The 16,218-nt window shown below is 50.4% G+C and overlaps 1 protein-coding gene across 3 annotated transcripts in view; it reads left to right on the top strand.

The window, feature by feature from the left end:
- WASHC1 (WASH complex subunit 1) overlaps window positions 1-15,614 on the top strand; it is a 45,501-nt gene extending 29,887 nt beyond the window's left edge. For all 3 annotated transcript variants that reach the window (XM_074583576.1, XM_074583583.1, XM_074583567.1), the window contains 9 exons: window positions 2,326-2,437; window positions 3,128-3,274; window positions 8,267-8,403; window positions 9,354-9,489; window positions 10,491-10,695; window positions 11,193-11,357; window positions 11,718-11,876; window positions 14,196-14,264; window positions 14,823-15,614. In XM_074583576.1, the coding sequence (XP_074439677.1) occupies window positions 2,326-2,437; window positions 3,128-3,274; window positions 8,267-8,403; window positions 9,354-9,489; window positions 10,491-10,695; window positions 11,193-11,357; window positions 11,718-11,876; window positions 14,196-14,264; window positions 14,823-14,974 (1,282 nt within the window). In that variant the 3' untranslated portion in view covers window positions 14,975-15,614. The remainder of the gene's footprint in view (window positions 1-2,325; window positions 2,438-3,127; window positions 3,275-8,266; window positions 8,404-9,353; window positions 9,490-10,490; window positions 10,696-11,192; window positions 11,358-11,717; window positions 11,877-14,195; window positions 14,265-14,822) is intronic.
- The last annotated feature ends 604 nt before the right edge of the window (window positions 15,615-16,218 follow it).

The raw sequence follows: 16,218 nt of genomic DNA, 5'->3' as shown, positions 1-16,218 counted from the left end.
GAAGTAGTGGGAATTACGTGGGGCAGAAAAGGGAATGAGGGAAGTGTTTGACTGCCTCACTTCATTCACATTTGTGGAGTGGGAGGGAGGAGAACAGTTACTGGTTTCCAGGCCTGGGCTTGCATAACTATTTGCTTAACACTTTCTTCTGGGAGAGAAACATCTGCCTTCTCAGCCCATGAGAACTGTGTCTGGGAGTCATCAGGGAACTGGCTAAAAGGCAATTGATACCTTGCTTTTATTTGGAGCTTCAGGAAGGATTTGTTGAGTTCATCTAGGAGAGGGATTTACTCTCCTAAAAGGTAAGCGGGTCAATTGCATCATTGATTTGAGGGAGAGAGGCAAAGCAGAAATAAATGACCAGTTTTTTTCAGCTTTGAAGGAAGTAAAAATAGTCAGATGCCTCCAGATGCTGCAAATAGCGTCAATCAATACAGATATGAAACATCTAGAAAAGAGGTGAACTGTGAGGTGGGAAAACTTGCTGGGGAGAGCAGTTAGGGAAGACTTAGGTCCTTCAGTGGCATCTCACACTTTAACAAAACAAGGCAATGGGGTAGCCCTGTGACACACAAAATGTGCTGCAGACAGGTGCTAGGAAATGCACACTGAAAGGAACAACAGAAGCTACTCCAAGAACTGATCAAGTGTATAAGTGATGTGGACTTACTCCACTGAGACAGAGGGGAGGTGTGGGAAGAAAATAATGAACAGATTTGTACGTCGTGCTGGTACAAAGTACAAGCTGTTAGGCTGTATTTAAAATAAAAGGATGGGGAAACGGAGAATAATTCTGAGAGGGAGAATCTCATGAGGTTCAGTTTTGCTCCGAAAAGAATAAAGTAGAAACAGGCTGCGCGCTCTCCTGCCATATGCACAAGGAAGGATTTTCATGCCTCCAGAAGAGGGGAGAATGGCTATAAACAAACAGAAACCCTTAAAGCTATTTAGAGAAAGAAGTGGGGGTCTTTCAGAATGATGCAAGGTGAATAGGCTACTTTTACGTACTGTTTTTTCACTACCTGCTATGGGGGGGGCTTTAGTGGAGTCCATTTCTGTATTGTAATTGGGACCGTGCTGCACAGAGTGAAAATCCTTGAAAAGATGGGTTTGGTACAGTTTGAAAATGGCAATCATGGATCACTGCTATGTCAAATTTGTTGCTAAAAAGAATTACACAGAGTGGGAAAAAAAGCATGGGAGCTCTCTACTCAAAAGCAAAGAGGGACTTTTGGTGAAATTTAAAGACAGTGCTTGAGACTGATCATTTTTTACAGCACAAAACGATCTGATGGAGCTCGTTGCTACAAAACGTTGCTGAAGTAGAGTGCTATCTCTCCTGATGGGTTGTATAGCCATAAAAATATTTTTTGTTGTTTTCATTAGAGGGGTGAAGATTCAGAACAACTTGCAGCTTTTGAGCTTGAAGCTAGGGAGAACCAGCTAGTTAGGTGTGGGGAAGGAAGGTATCCTGAGGAGGTGACTCCATAGTTACCTGCAACTGATGCCTGGTCCCAATGTCCCTCCTAGCCTCTGGTTGAGCCTGTGTGACGGTTCCTGCAGCACAGTAGCGACTGTGCACGGCACACTGGCAGTGTCAGTCATGCCCCTGGCTGCAAGGTGTCTGTGGGAAAGGAATAGGTCCATGTGGTGAATGCAAACGTACTTATCCAGTGACCTCTATCCCCTGCCTCCACAGAGTGCTTTTCACTTCAGTCCCAAAGCATTTTGATGCTGATCTACTTATGCAAAAATTATGCAAGTTAATGTGCTTTATTGTTCCGAACGAAGACCTAATGTTGTTTAACTGATGTGGAAACCAAATCACAAAGGTGTGAAGCAACATTGAAGAAGCTGTGCAACAAACTGCTAGTATAGCAGAGGACAGGATAAGCCTTGTGAGTCCTGAACTCTGCTCATTAGCATGTGTCGCTGTTCATTTTTAACAAGTCATTTTTATTAAAAATGTGTTGGCAGTTGATAACTGGCTGTGGCTTTCTTGTCAGCAGTACCTGCAGAGAGGCATAGGGTGTGTGGCACTCCGGTGTTGCCAAAAAGCTCCAGTTCTCCATCTTTCTGTGCCGTGCCTCAGACAGCTGTGGAAACGTTGTGCTGTGAGTCACAGACTAGATCTACCTTCATGTCAGAGTACATAATGCTCTCAATGGGACCACGACAAGTATATCTCAAACAGCACTATTTTGCCCAATGAAACAATCTAGTCCACCAATATTCACATCCTTCCCTGAGGGCCTGGGCACTGGCTGTTGCCAAAAAAATCTACAGGTCTGGATTCTTCATTTTAACAAAGGTCTTGCCTCGTAGGATCTCTCAGCGGGTGGAGGCCAGCCGGGCACAGCTTCAGGCAATCGGTGAGAGAGTCACGCTTGCCCAAGCGAAGATCGAGAAGATAAAGGGCAGCAAGAAGGCTATTAAGGTAGCAACTTCAGCGAAGGTTGCATGGCCTCCCTTCTCTCTTTACTCCTGATGTAAGCTCTGCAATAGAAAAGGTGCTCAGCTGCCAAGCTGTGCCTTGCATCACCTCTCCATGCCTTGCTGCTGAGCAGGGCTGTGATGAGAATCCCCTTCCTAACCTGGCCAATTTATGATTTTTAGACCCATGAGCCACACAGCTCCTAGCTTTATGAGGTCTAAATAAGTTACTGCCCCAGCTTCTCCCTGAGAAAGAGAAAAGGCATGCGCTGAACTAAGCCAAACACCTTCTCACTTCAGGCTCGTGGACACTTTGACTATTTGAATGAAAACTGCTGTTGGAGAGCTTGCCCTTAGTGCATCTTAATCTCATTGAGCTTTGTAAAACTGGTGAAAACTTCTTTCCCCATTCTTCCTCCATTTAATACAGTGTTTCAAATTCCCTTACCGCCAGTGGATGCCTATGATCTCCTAGTACTTATATATAGGGAGAAGTTCTGACACTTCCACTTTCTGAAGTGACAGCCCATGCATGTTTGGGTCTGTGCAGATAGCCTATATGAGCCTGTTGACTCCAAGCCTCTCCATTCCTGCTGGCAGCACAGACAGTGTGCCTTACTCAACTCTCTGTGTTTCTATAGAGTAGGATTGCCTAGTTGTTGGGATTTTTCAGTCCCTCCTTGTCTCTCCATAGGTATTTTCCAGTGCCAAGTATCCAGCCCCTGAACGGCTGCAGGAGTACAGTTCAATTTTTGCTGGTGCAGAAGACCCAGCTAAACAGAAATGGCCAAGACACAAGATTCAGAGCAAACACCGAGTGCTGGATGAGAAAGCTCTGCAGGTAAGGAGGAGGAGAACAGACCTTGAGATGAACAAGCAAAGAGAAGCTGTGAGGCTGTTAATCTCCTTGATGAAGTAGACCAGGGCTTTAGGATATAGACTGGGAGCAGAATATCTTTTCAGCTTGGCCTGTTGGCAGGGATGTGTGAGGTCAGGCTGGGAAGCTTGTGGAGCTGCTGGTTTGAGAGGGCCATGTTGGTACAAAACCTTGGTGCAGTGGTTGAGTACTCTGGGTGGCTGTTGGCTGCCAACTCTCCGGAGCAGTTCCATTTCCTGAAATACCACTGTTTCCAGCAGCAGTGCTTGTGGGTGCTGCTGGCTGGGCTTAAGCCTTCGGCCGTGCAAGGCAGCTGGGATCAGGGTCATATTTGCTTGAAAAAGTTTCTGAAGGCTCTAATATAAACGATGGTGAGAAGGGAAAGGTAAAAGTGCTTGTTAGTGTGTCAGGAGAAAAAAGGAGTCACTAGAGTGTTTTTCTGTCCCAGGAAAACATCGTGCTTGGGTATTGTCCCTCCCCGATTCCCAACTAAGTTTCACATCTTGGAGGGAAAGTTTGTTTTGCTTCGTTACATCTTTTGTTTGTGCTTTGCTTCTGCTTTGTCTTGTGTTCAGCTGTTGTAGGTTGCAAGACTTTCAGAGAGGGGCTGAATCTCTCAGTACCCAGCACAGTTGGGGTTTCCAGGTGTGCCCGTAGCGCAGATGTCTGCAGCTAGTGGTGTTGAAGGAGGTCCTGAAGTATTGAGTTTTCCTTTTAGCCTGTGGGTTGAGATGCAGGGAGGGGCTTCTTAGGGAGGTCTAAGAAGTGGTGGGTTTGGCAGGAAACACTACCAAAGGAGTCTCCAACAATTTGGGTCAACCTCACCGGCTTGGGAGGAGGGGAGGAAGAATTGCTGTGTTTAAAGTTTAAAAGTTGCTGTGTATGCGCCGTGCCAGGAGTAGTGGATGTACTCGTCCTGGCAGGTTAGGGATCAACCTGACAACTTCCCTGCTCTCCACCCCTAAAGAGACTTCCTTCCTCATCCTTGTGTGCCTTGGCCCAAAAATAAAGCTGCCACTGAATAATTTATCACGATAAACTTGTCTGAGTTTTAATGGAGTTGAGACCTGACACAGTCAGGTAGTTATGAATATTTCAGCCAGGCCAGGGAAACAGGGTTGCTGGCCGAATGGACAGCTGGCAAACTCAAGCGGGGTTCGTGCTTCCTTTGAGCCCTGGCTGTAGCGCAAGGCAGAGCTGCACGGGACCTGCTGCTGGCTGCCCAGGGGATGCTGGTTACGGTTGTGCTGTCTGGCTGGTGGCCCCATCCCATCAGAGCGTGTGGGGGGAGCAGAGGTACATGGTGAGTGGGCAGGGGAGATGCTCTCCCGCCCTGAAGGGCTGGTGCCAGTGTACAGCCCCTCGTGCGGGGAGGGGATCAAGAAGAGCGTCAGCTGGTGAAAAACAGTGTCCTGCAAAGAGTGAATGCTATGCCTGTCCAACCGGCCTGCTGGCTCCAGCAGGCTCTGCTGTCTGTCTGCAATGTCACCTCTTCCCTGTCCCACGTGGTCTCTACCTTTGCCATCTTCTGCCCTTCATGGCCCAGGCTGCCATCACCACAGGGACTTTCTTGTAGGCCCCATGGGATGTTTGTATTTGTTCCTCCCTTCCTGTGGCCCATCTTTCGATCCTCCCTTGGGGTTGCTGATCTTTCTCTGGCTTTGTTGACCCTACCTGATGCAGTGGTCTTGTTACTCTTGCCAAGCTCACGGACACACTAACTCCTGCAGCTCTTCTGTGGGGCATGAGGATGCCGCTGTGCTGGCGAGTGGCTGTCAGCTGATGAACGATGGAGGGGCCTGCACCAGGAGCAGCTGGTGTGCTGAGTGGGGCTTGGTGCGGCCGAGCTCTGACCACGTTCCAGGGGGACAGGCCCTGCTTGGCCATAGCTGAGCATGGAGCCTGATGTGCCTTGCAGTAATAAAATGTGACAGAGGGAAGTCTAATGTTTGCATTTATGCCCTCCTCAATTATTCAGAGCTTTCAGCAGAGGCTCGCTGCCTGTTTTCACTTCTAATGAGGGCCTCTTTGCTGGGAGCAGTTGCAGTGGCCTTTGCTAACTTCGCTCACAGACGCACACACAGGCCCCACCAGGAAAGCAAGCTCTGCTCTTGTCAGTTTGAGGGTAAGTGGTGGCAGCCTGTGCTCAGCGCTTAGGGTTTATGCTCTGCGGGGAACGCAGCTGATTTAGAAATATATGTGGTTCTGCAGTTCATTTAAAAATGCTTCCCTCCTGGGGAAACTCCTTTCCCCCTCCACACCCCAAGCAAGTGAAAACTCAGCTGTTGAGAGGACACTGTTTAGGCTGGTAAGCACTGATGGGTAAGTGTCAGAAACAGGGTCCCTGTGGTAAGCCTGCGAAGACACTTGCTTTGCACGTTGCTGTGGTGGCAGATAGGCAGGGGTTCAACAGTGAGTTGGCTGCAGCCCTGTGGGGCTTTTGGTTGCTGGGCACTGCCTTTGCGGTGGGACCTGTCTCCGGGTGCTGCAAGTGCCCCACAGAAGGCTGCGAAATGGGGTAGGAGACATGGTCCACCTGGGCTTGGGAAGAGGTTCAAGAAAAAGTTATGGTCCACCGCTGGAGTAACCCCACAAGGCTTCAAAAATGTCAGTATCTGGGCATGTCCTTATGAATTCCGCCTCTTTTGGAGTCCACCATGGCCCTGGGGAGGCTAAGCCAGCTTTTTGGCACTTGCTCATCTTCAAGTGCTTTTCCAACTAGCTTCAGCACGCCATTGGCATGGGGGGAATGACGTTTCTGGTGTAGCACACCAATTTCCTTTTATAATAGTGTGTGCTTAATAAAACTTAAGCACCAGGATGACTTAATATATTTTTAACTGTAGACTCTTAGGAAGAAAAATTCCTGGAAATGCAGCATCCTTAAGGGTGTGATTCTGCCGGTGCCAAACCCCAGGTTGGGGTGTTTGAGCACTCAAGTGCTTCCCATGACCTCAGTACATCGAGGTTGCTGAACCTTTGGCTTAAGACCTTAATGTCCCTATAAGAAAACTAATTTTTAAATGGCATGTTAACTTGTGGAATTCACAGTTGCAGGATATTATTGATGGTACGTAGCTGTTCTAAATTGCAAAACAGTTCTAGGCAGTTGAATAAGACTAGCACTTTGGTGGCATTTAAATGAAAAGGATTACGTAGAGCCTCACGTTTCAGAGTAATACTCATGCTTAGTGCTTTTATAACTTCCTTAGATGAGAGCTATAAGTAAATGTAGGTAATGGTTGGTTTCTCACTACGCCCTTAAAGTGACGCACAGTCTTCCAGTGCTAATTGAAATCTACAAAGAGAGAATTAAAAAAATATATATATGACTTGAGGGCTAACTGTGTGTGAACAGTTCTAGCAAAAACATCAGTACTCCCTCATGCTTAAAAAATTAAACATTGGGAAATGAATATTAATGATCAAAAGAACCTTTATTTTTGAATCTCTGCTTTTACAGTCTCTAAATAACAATTTATATATTTTTGCCTACTTGCTTCTGTAAAAATTCAAGATGTTTCAGTGTACTTTCTGCAAGTTGGAATGTGTTATTTTAGGGGAAAAATATTAAATCAAAACCTCCCAGGTCTTTTCTTACAGCATTTTATAGACTCAGAACATCATACAAACTCTTAGTGGATTAACTGAGCTGTGACTAAGCCATTTCCCAGCATTTCTGGCTACTAAATTCAAGACTGAAATTTCAATCAGCAGGAACTGCTTATTTCACTGAGATGGGTCTTAAAACCGAGCAAACAGTGGTCTCCATTTCTCCCATACAAGTACAAAGAGGGAAGGACGACTCAGAGGATGGGATAGAGCAGGGATGCTGGCAGTAGTGAGGCAGTAGGAAGCTGTGGACAGTATTTGGAGTGGCTCATTTGGTCATCTTCTGGTGACAGAAGTAAACCTCAAGAGCGTGGCCAATTATTTAGTCTGACAAACTGCCCTGGTTAGTGCTCTGGTTTCTTCTGGTATGAACGCTTACCACCTCGCAGCTGCCAGGCTGCTGCTTGTCCTAGTTTGTGAAGAAAGAACAGGAGCTGTGAAGGGGCTGAGGAAAGATGTAGGGAGGGGTCTGACATGGAGGTTTGTCCGTCCCGGGCTGTCTCTGGGTTCAGGAACTGAATCCTTTCCTCCCTCTACAGCAAAGCTTGCTGTGGGCGCTGAGCTTTGTCCCCCAGAGCATCTGTCAGCAGGCGCTGTCATGCTAGCTGAAGCACTGGTCTGATCTGGGATGGCAATTCCTGTGCTCTATAAAAGTCAAGCAGTTCAGATGTAATAAGTCCTTTTCTAAAGGGAGCTCTATTTATTATGCATGAAGTTTTAGAACCGAGAGAGAGGAGATTTCAGTTCATTAGAGTTGAAAACTCCTGCAAATCCCTCAGGCTTTGCAAAACCATCTGGCACACGTTCCACCCTGCGCACTCCCTTCTGCCTGATCTCTTGCCTAGTGCAGGCACTCTCTTTTTTCCTAACCTCTTTTTCCTTTGCTTTCCCTGCATACCCCACCGGTGGGATCACATCTCTTAAAACATCAACTGAAGGCAGCAGAGGGGAGGTAATAGAGATGTTTGGGGGACTCTGCCTGCGTGAAGATGTCTAGTAGTTGGAGATACTGTAAGAAATGCCTTTTAGATTGTGGTGATTGATCCCTGCCTCTGGCTGTACAGCTGGAGTGGTTGTATTATTTTGGTGGATCTTTGCCACAGCCAGCGCCTGTTCAACGTGACCCAAAAGCACGTGCCATGATTCTGAACTGCTGAGATTTGTCATGAGTGTGGGGTTGCAACATTGTCCTTGTGCTTCCTTGCTCAAAGGGAGGTGGAGAGGGAGCAGTAGGGTTTCCAGACCATGCCGTGGATCCAGCAGTGTGGGTTATGGTACCTGGGGAGAGCTGTCTCAGCAGCTTTGATTTTTGGGTGTTAACACCTGTTATCTGTCTTCTTGCAGGAGAAGCTCAAGTACTTCCCTGTGTGCGTGAGCACCAAAATTCACCAGGAGGATGATGCAGAAGAAGGCCTTGGCAGCCTCCCCAGGAACATCAGCTCCCTCAGCTCCCTGCTGCTCTTCAATACCACCGAGAACTTGTGAGAGCTGGAGCAGCACTGTGCTGCTCACCTGCCCCTGCTTGTCCTCAGAGGAGCTTTCCCTTCCCCAGGGACAGCAATAACTTCTTGCTTTCCTGGGTGCCTCTCATAGCAGGCTCCTGCCAGGACAGGGTTTCGTACCGCTCTGTTGGCTTCCACCTAGCCACCCTTTCTTCCCCGCTCTTCCCCTTGGATGGAAGGGTTGTTTTGTCTGCACCTGATCTTCCATTCACCTGCTTTCAACGCGATTTTGTGCTTCCCTTCCCCGACTTAGTTTTTCCTGTCATCCCTCCGTAATTTTTCTCCAGCCTTGAGAGCTGCTGTCACTCGTGCCCTTCTCTGTCCCATATGCCAGCCTAGGTACTGCTTCTTCTCCTGATGATTCCTCACAGCAGCACTTCACTGCTCTCTCTGCTTTAATGTCTCCACTGCCTCCCTCACTGCAGTTCCCCTTCCCATTGGGCTTTGCCTTAAGGTTCCCCCTTCTGTTCATATTGAAGAGCTTCTTTAAGCCCTTCTTGAGCTTTCAGCTGCTGGACTCCCCCTTTCTTCTCCTAAGCCATGGATTATTTCCCCTCTTTGTCTTTCCTCCTGGCCCTTGAGTGTCAAGTCACCAGGAGAGACTGATGTCTCCTGCTGCAGGCTGTAGGAAGGTTTCAGGCCAGGTGGTGGGAAGGGGAGAGCTTGATGATGAAGGCAGTGCAGTGGGCCTTTGCTTTAGGAGAAATGCAGAGGCTGCGCTGGCAGGGTGAGGAGCTGATCACCTCCTGGTTGTGGCGGGGTGAGACAGGAAAATGGGGCTTAAAGATGGAAACTGGAAGGCCCAACATGATCCACCTTCTTGAGTGAGTCAGGAGGTCCCCTCCTCCAAGGCATTCTTGGGTATGCTGTTTCTTTCTGGCCTTGGCTCTCGGGGCAGCATCACTGAAATATTTGTCCTTTACCCTTAGGTACAAGAAGTATGTTTTCTTAGATCCTCTGGCTGGAGCAGTGACCAAGACCCATGTGGCTCTGGAAACAGAGACAGAAGAGAAGCTCTTTGATGCTCCTCTCTCCATTACCAAAAGGGGACAGCTGGACCGACAGGTGAGATGAGCTGCTTCCCTTCAGAGGATTGTGCTCAGCCCTCTGAGGGGAGAGGGCTTCTGTACGGTGTGGAGCAGGTAGGAGAATGGCCCCTCATGGGGCTGCAGAGTGTCTCACTTATCAGAAGGACCATGCCTGTTTTTGTGCTTGAAGTCCTTGTGTGAGCTTGATGGGCGAGACAAAACCCTCAAACTTGGCAGGTGTTTCTCTCTGCTCAAGCCTTTGCCGAGTGCTGTGAGAAGAGTAACGTGATATCAGTTCACCTTGCTGCTAGACCTCAGGGCTATAAAGGAGTTTGGTGACTCCATCACTTGATCATCCCCTTTGTGCTAACTCCTGAGCCTCATGAGTCTGAGGGTGAGCTGCCACTGCTTGAAGGTGCCTGGCAGGGGATCTGATCCCCATCATTCCTGCTGGGAAGGGGCATCTGCCTCTGTATGGTTTGGGGCTGGGGAAAGGAGCCTGGGAACCATTTGCTCATCATGTTGGACTGGTGGAGACAGCATTGTATTTAGTAAATAAAATTCTTTATTCACAGCTCATCTTCAGTACCGGTTTGCCCATGTGCTAAACACAAAAGCAAATCTCTGTAACTACTTGATTTTGTTTCTCCTGCATCTTAGTCTTAGAAACGGTTCTAGCACGTTTCCCTTCTGGAGAAGAAGGGACTGGCTTATGTAGTCTGTGAAAGTTGGTGCATGTAACCTTCAGAGGAGGAGAGAGTCAACTTGCAAGAAACTAGGAAGAGTCCTGTACCTCTTCCTCCTCCTGCAGCCTGCGTTTTCCAAGCCTGCTCTGCAGGGGGTAGGCTCTGAGCACAGGGAGTTGCCACAGGACAAGTGCACAGAGTTGTAGGGGTAGCTGATGAGTGGCCAGTGTACCAAGGCACACAAGCTCAGCTCTGACTGCCTCTCAGGCTGTTCCCTGCAATGCCCCTGTTTCTGCAAGGGAAAGCAAGTGCGTAGTCACTGCCTTATCTTTTTGGTTTGGGTTTCTTTTAGGTAGCTGAAAATTACTTCTACGTGCCGGATCTGGGCCAGGTCCCTGAGATCGATGTGCCATCCTACCTGCCAGACCTGCCCGGCATTGCTGCAGATCTCATGTACAGTGCTGATCTGGGCCCTGGCATCGCACCATCTGCCCCGAGCAGTGCTATTCCTGAGCTGCCCACTTTCAACACTGAGTCAGTGGAGCCTTTGCAACCAGGTATTTCCATTCCCTGCTCCCAGGACCCCGTGAAGGAGGAAGGCAGGGATTGCTAGAAGGTGGAGACAAGGCAGAAAGTCCCTTGGTGGAGATTTCAAAATGGGTGTTGGAGATAACCTCTGGCTTGTGCTTGGGCCTGAGTCAAAGCTGCAACCTGCTCAAGTGCTGGCCAGACTCCAGGCACCTCACCTCTCTCACCCCCTGGCATGGCTGGGGAGGAGGGAGTGCAGTGTGCAGGGACTGGCCTCGTGGCAGCCTGGCGGGATGCCCTTGGGTGAGCTGGGCAGGCCCCTGGGGAGGGCAGAGTAGGGGGATCTCAAACCCTGCCTTGGCCTTGCCTGCTGTTAAGAGATATTGCAGAGGGTGGGAGCGTTCTGCTGCACCGTGTGTGCAGAGGACTCTGATCTGTTGCCACTGAGGCATGCAAAGCTCTGAGCTGAAGCTCTCAGTGTGCTGTCCTCTGGGACTCTTCAGATGCAACTTCTTTCATCTTTCAGACCTTCAAGATGCTGAGCTATTGCCGCCGCCTCCACCACCACCTCCCCCTCCACCTCCTGTTATACCAACTACTGTGCCTCCTCCGCCGCCCCTGCCCCAGCCCACAGCCCCCTCTGAGCCCTCCCGGACAGCGAGCGAGGAGAGCAGCAATGCAGTGCCTGCAGGTAAGGGCTGGGCGTCTCCACAGCTTCACCAGCAGAATCTAACTCTGACTCCTTGGCTTCAGCCCATCTCCTCGGTTGGTTCCCTGCAGCTTCACAGCCTTCTGGCAGAGGAGGGAAGTTGCGGTGGGAGGGAAAGCTGCTCCCGCCTGCCTGGGAGCTGCAAGGATTCGGTTCCCCCTTGGCGGGGCTGCTGCTGGCTGGGCTGAGCACAAGCCCGTCACTGAGAGGTGTCTAGGCCTGGCTCACAGCCCTGAGCTGAAGCTGGTGGGGTGCTGGAGCAGCCCTTTCCATGGGGATTTGGCTGGGCCTGTAGCTGCTGCACTGACCCATGGCTGCTGCTTGTCCTTCCTGTCCCTGCAGCTTTGGTCCAGGGAGCCCCGAAGGAGGTGGTGAACCCCTCTACTGGGCGTGCCAGTCTCCTGGAGTCCATCCGACAGGCTGGTGGCATTGGGAAGGCCAACCTCCGTAGTGTCAAGGAGAGGAAGCTGGAGAAGAAGAAGCAGAAGGAACAAGAACAAGGTGCTGAGGCTCTTCAGCAGAACTTATCTTTCTTGCCGTCAGGCTGGGGAGGTGTGGGTCTGGGGGGAAACGGACAAGCCAGGAGCACAATGAACATGCAGAGCAGAAAGGCATTGTGTCTCCTCACAGGCCAGTGTAGGTCTTGGGTGGTTCCCATTCAGCCAAAGCTCTACGAACTTGCTAAACCCCATCTGCCAGAAGGGCATTTGTGTTCTTGATGGAGACCCGCTCTGTTTCAGGGCGCGCGTAGAAGTTGCACATGTGCTGCATGGGGGCACACAAAGGAAACCTTGGGGCCAAGAGGAGCAGGGCCGAGCTGGTTTGAGCATGTTGGTTTAGGTAGCTGGGGAGGGTATTGATGGAGCTGGTTTGGCAGAATAAGACTACAAATGCCCAGTCCCTCTTGCCCCTCAAGGAATGCCACAGAGGATGCGGAGAAGGCGGAGTTACTGAATGCCTTCTTTGCTTTGGTCTTTACTGCTTGGCCCAGCCCTCAGGAGTCACAGACTTTGAAGAAAGTAACAGGGAAAGAGGAAGACTTCCCCTTGGTTGAGGAGGATCGGGTGAGAGATCAGTTAGGTCAATTAGATATTCACAAGTCCATGGGCCCCAATGGGATGCACCCAAGAGTGCTGAGGGAGCTGGTGGAGGTCATTGCTGGGCCGCTCTCCATCATCTTTGAAAGGTCCTGGAGAACAGGCAAGGTGTCTGAGGACTGGAGGAAAGCCAGTGTCACTCCAGCCTTCAAAAAGGGCAAGGAGGAGGAGCCGGGGAACTACAAGTTGGTCAGCCTCACCTCCATCCCTGGAAAGATGATGGAACAGCTCGTTCTGGGCATCATCTCAAGGCATGTGGAGGAAAAGAAAGCTATCAGAAGTACTCAACATGGATTCACCAAGGGGAAATCATGTCTGACTAATCTGATAGCCTTCTGTGATGGCATGACTGGATGGATAGATGAGGGGAGGGAGGCAGATGTGGTCTACCTTGCCTTAAGCAAGGCGTTTGACACGGTCTCCCACAGCATCTCATAGGGAAGCTTAGTAAGAGTGGGCTTGATGAATGGATAGATAACTGGTTGAAAGACAGAGCTCAGAGGGTCATGATTAGGGGCACAGAGTCTAGTTGGAGGTCAGTGATGAGTGGTGTTCCCCAGGGGTCAGTACTGGGTCCAGTCCTCTTCAATATATTCATCAATGACCTGGGTGAAGGGACAGAGTGCACCCTCAGCAAGTTTGCTGATGACACAAAGCTGGGTGGGGTGGCCGACACACTGGAAGGCTGTGCCGCCAGACAGAGGGACCTGGACAGGCTGGAGAGTTGGGCAGAGAGGAACCTTGTGAAATTCAACAAGGACAACTGTAGGGTGCTGCACCTGGGGAGGAATAACCCCCTGCACCAGTACAGGTTGGGGGCTGACCTGCTGGAGAGCAGCTCAGCTGAAAGAGACTGGGGAGTCCTGGTGGACAACAGGATGACCATGAGCCAGCAATGTGCCCTTGTGGCCAAGAAGGCCAATGTCATCCTGGGGTGCATCAAGATGTGTGTGGCCAGCAGGTTGAGGGAGGTCATCCTCCCCCTCTACTCTGCCTTGGTGAGGCCATTTCTGGGCTCCCTGGTTCAAGAAGGACAGGGAACTGCTGGAGAGGGTACAGCAAAGGGCTACAAAGATGATTAGGGGATTGGAACACCTCTCTTATGAAGAAAGGCTGAGGGATTTGGGTCTTTTTAGTCCGGAAGAAAGATGGCTGAGGGGGGATTTTATCAATGCTTATAAATACTTAAAGGGTGGGTGTCAGGAGGATGGGGCCAGGCTCTTTTCAGTGGTGCCCAGGGACAGGACAAGAGGTAACAGGCACAAACGTGAGCACAGGAAGTTCCACCTAAGCATGAGGAGGAACTTCTTTCCTTTGAGGGTGGCAGAGCACTGGAACAGGCTGCCCAGAGAGGTGCTGGAGTCTCCGGCTGTGGAGATATTCAAAACCCACCTGGACACGTTCCTGTGCAACCTGCTGTAGGTGACCCTGCTCTGGCAGGGGGCTTGGACTAGATCGTCTCCAGAGGTCCCTTCCAACCCTACGATTCTGTGATTTCTGCATTTCCCCAGAAGATGATCGTTACCCTGCAGTGCCTGGAGTTTTCCTGACCTGAAATTAGACTATAGTGGGAAAGAGTAGGGGTGTGACACAGGATTAGAGGGGGGGGTTCATTTTTTTTTTTCTTTAATCTGCAGGCGGTATTGTAGGAGAATGCTTTCACTGTAGTGCTAGGTTCAGACTGACGCTTCTTCTTGCCTGACTTGTTTTGCCCTTTTTTCAGTGAGAGCTACAGGACAAGGTGGCGATTTGATGTCAGACCTCTTCAACAAACTGGTGCTGAGGCGCAAAGGTACTGTCCTGCAGGGTGGGTGGCGCCTTTCCCCTAGGAAGGAGGGAGAGCGCTTTCTGGCAGCTCAGTTGTGTCAGCCACAGCCCTACTAAAAGGAACAGAGACGCTTTCCCCAGTGCATGTGCCACAGCGTGGCTGGGAGTGTCTTTACAGGGGGTGAGCAGAGGAATCGCCACCCCAAGTCCAGCTGGAGGAGGTCGTGTGTCCGAGGCAGAGGACAGGCTCTCTGAAAGCTGCCTCTGAGGAAGGGACAGCGGTGTCTTTTAATTCAGTGCTGGGCCAGTTGGGTCCCTTGCCCATGGGGGCACCTGAGTTGCCCCAAGGCCGTGGCAGGTACCTGGGGCATTTAGGGCCAGTGTCACCCCTTAGCGCCTGGCACAGGGCAGAGGATGTGGACTTGCTCAGGTGGAGCTGTAGTTAAATGAGCCCTGGCACAAGTGTATTAGCCATTCTTGCCTGGGTCACCTGGGTGCTGGGGGGTTTCCCCTCTCCTTTGCTGACCCTTCCTGTTCTCTAGTCCCCAGGTGTCACTTACCGGTGATTTTCCTTCCCTCGCAGGTATTTCAGGGAAAGGGCCGGGAGCCTCTGGAAATCCTGATGCTCCTGGAAGTCCTGCTGGTGCCTTTGCTCGTATGTCGGACTCAATACCACCCCTCCCACCCCCACAGCAGCCTGCGGGTGAGGAGGATGAGGATGACTGGGAGTCATAGATGGGGGTCAGTTGAGTGTCAGTGCAAATCCCAGGACTCTTGAACTAAGCACCTTTGAGAGACACTACCCTGTAGAAGCACCTCCTGGAGGGGGGGCACTGGCATGGCAGGGGCACCCTCTTGTATCTTTCTGAAGAAGAGCATGAGCAACAGGACTAACCGCTGACGAGGTTACAGTTAGCAATGAGGAGTTCTGCTGTCTGCTGTTTTCCACCCCAAATACTACATTCCATCTCCAGTGCTGCTGTTGCTCATGCTGGCGCAATAAATCCTGCCTTAGCTGGCGGGCAGTGGGGCACCCTGTGCTCAGAGGATCAGAACTAGCATTGCTCCTGATTTAAAGGGCCCTCCGTCTTTCCTAATGTGACTGGTGATGACTGCAAAAGCATCTCTTGCAGGCACACAGCCATTGCCTCATTTGTCTTCTCGCTGCTCGCTTGCTGAAGCTCCTGTTTGCCCATTTGCTTGGTTGTGGCGAGACAAGAGAATGAGTGTGAGAGTGTGTGTGTGTGTGTGTGTCCCTTCCTTCAAGTCTAATTCCTGGTGCCTCTGCACTTGCTGGTTTCTTTCTCTACCTGGCTTATGGTAATTTTTTGCCTGTTCCTGTCAGAAAAATTTCAATAAAGTTGAAGGAAGCAGATTGTTGCAGTCTTCGCTTTGGTAAAAGCGGGAAACGTGCTCAATTAAGTGTCTTAAGGGAAAGCCCAGCTGTCCATGGGCAGGGGCTAAGCCTTACAACCCAGCACCACCAGGCACAGGGCTGGCGGTCACCAGCTCTTACAAGCAGGTGTCCCCCACTCCCACTGCTGCTTTCATGGGGGTGATGGCAGAGCTTGTGCTGGAGGCTGGGGTTTGTACCCACTGAAGGGGCAGGAGACTCATCACAGAAGTTTCTCAGAAGCAGCTGCTTCTTTCCCTGTGGGGCTAATTAACATATAGGGACTAGGTACCAGCGCTGTGCCTAATTATAAGTGCTTTCCTCATTGTGAAGAGCCTTGAGAGGTAGGATGCAGCTGCTGAAACGGGCAAGGAGGAAAAAAGAAGCTCCTGAGAATAGATTTTGCTCAGGATGACGGAAAGAGCTGAGGGATTACATAGCCATGCCTGTTGTTATCGCTGTCCTCCAGCCCTGACCCATGACCTAGGAAAGAACCCCAGGAAGGTCACCATTTTCCACAGAAAGTTACTTTGAATTTAAAAACCTAGGCAGTAAAAAGAGCAGGGCAATCCTGTGCTTAAGCATG

Source organism: Larus michahellis, chromosome 1 (assembly GCF_964199755.1).
Source record: "Larus michahellis chromosome 1, bLarMic1.1, whole genome shotgun sequence".
In the NCBI taxonomy this organism is placed as follows: domain Eukaryota; kingdom Metazoa; phylum Chordata; class Aves; order Charadriiformes; family Laridae; genus Larus; species Larus michahellis.
This window is presented reverse-complemented; position numbering and strand designations above follow the sequence as displayed.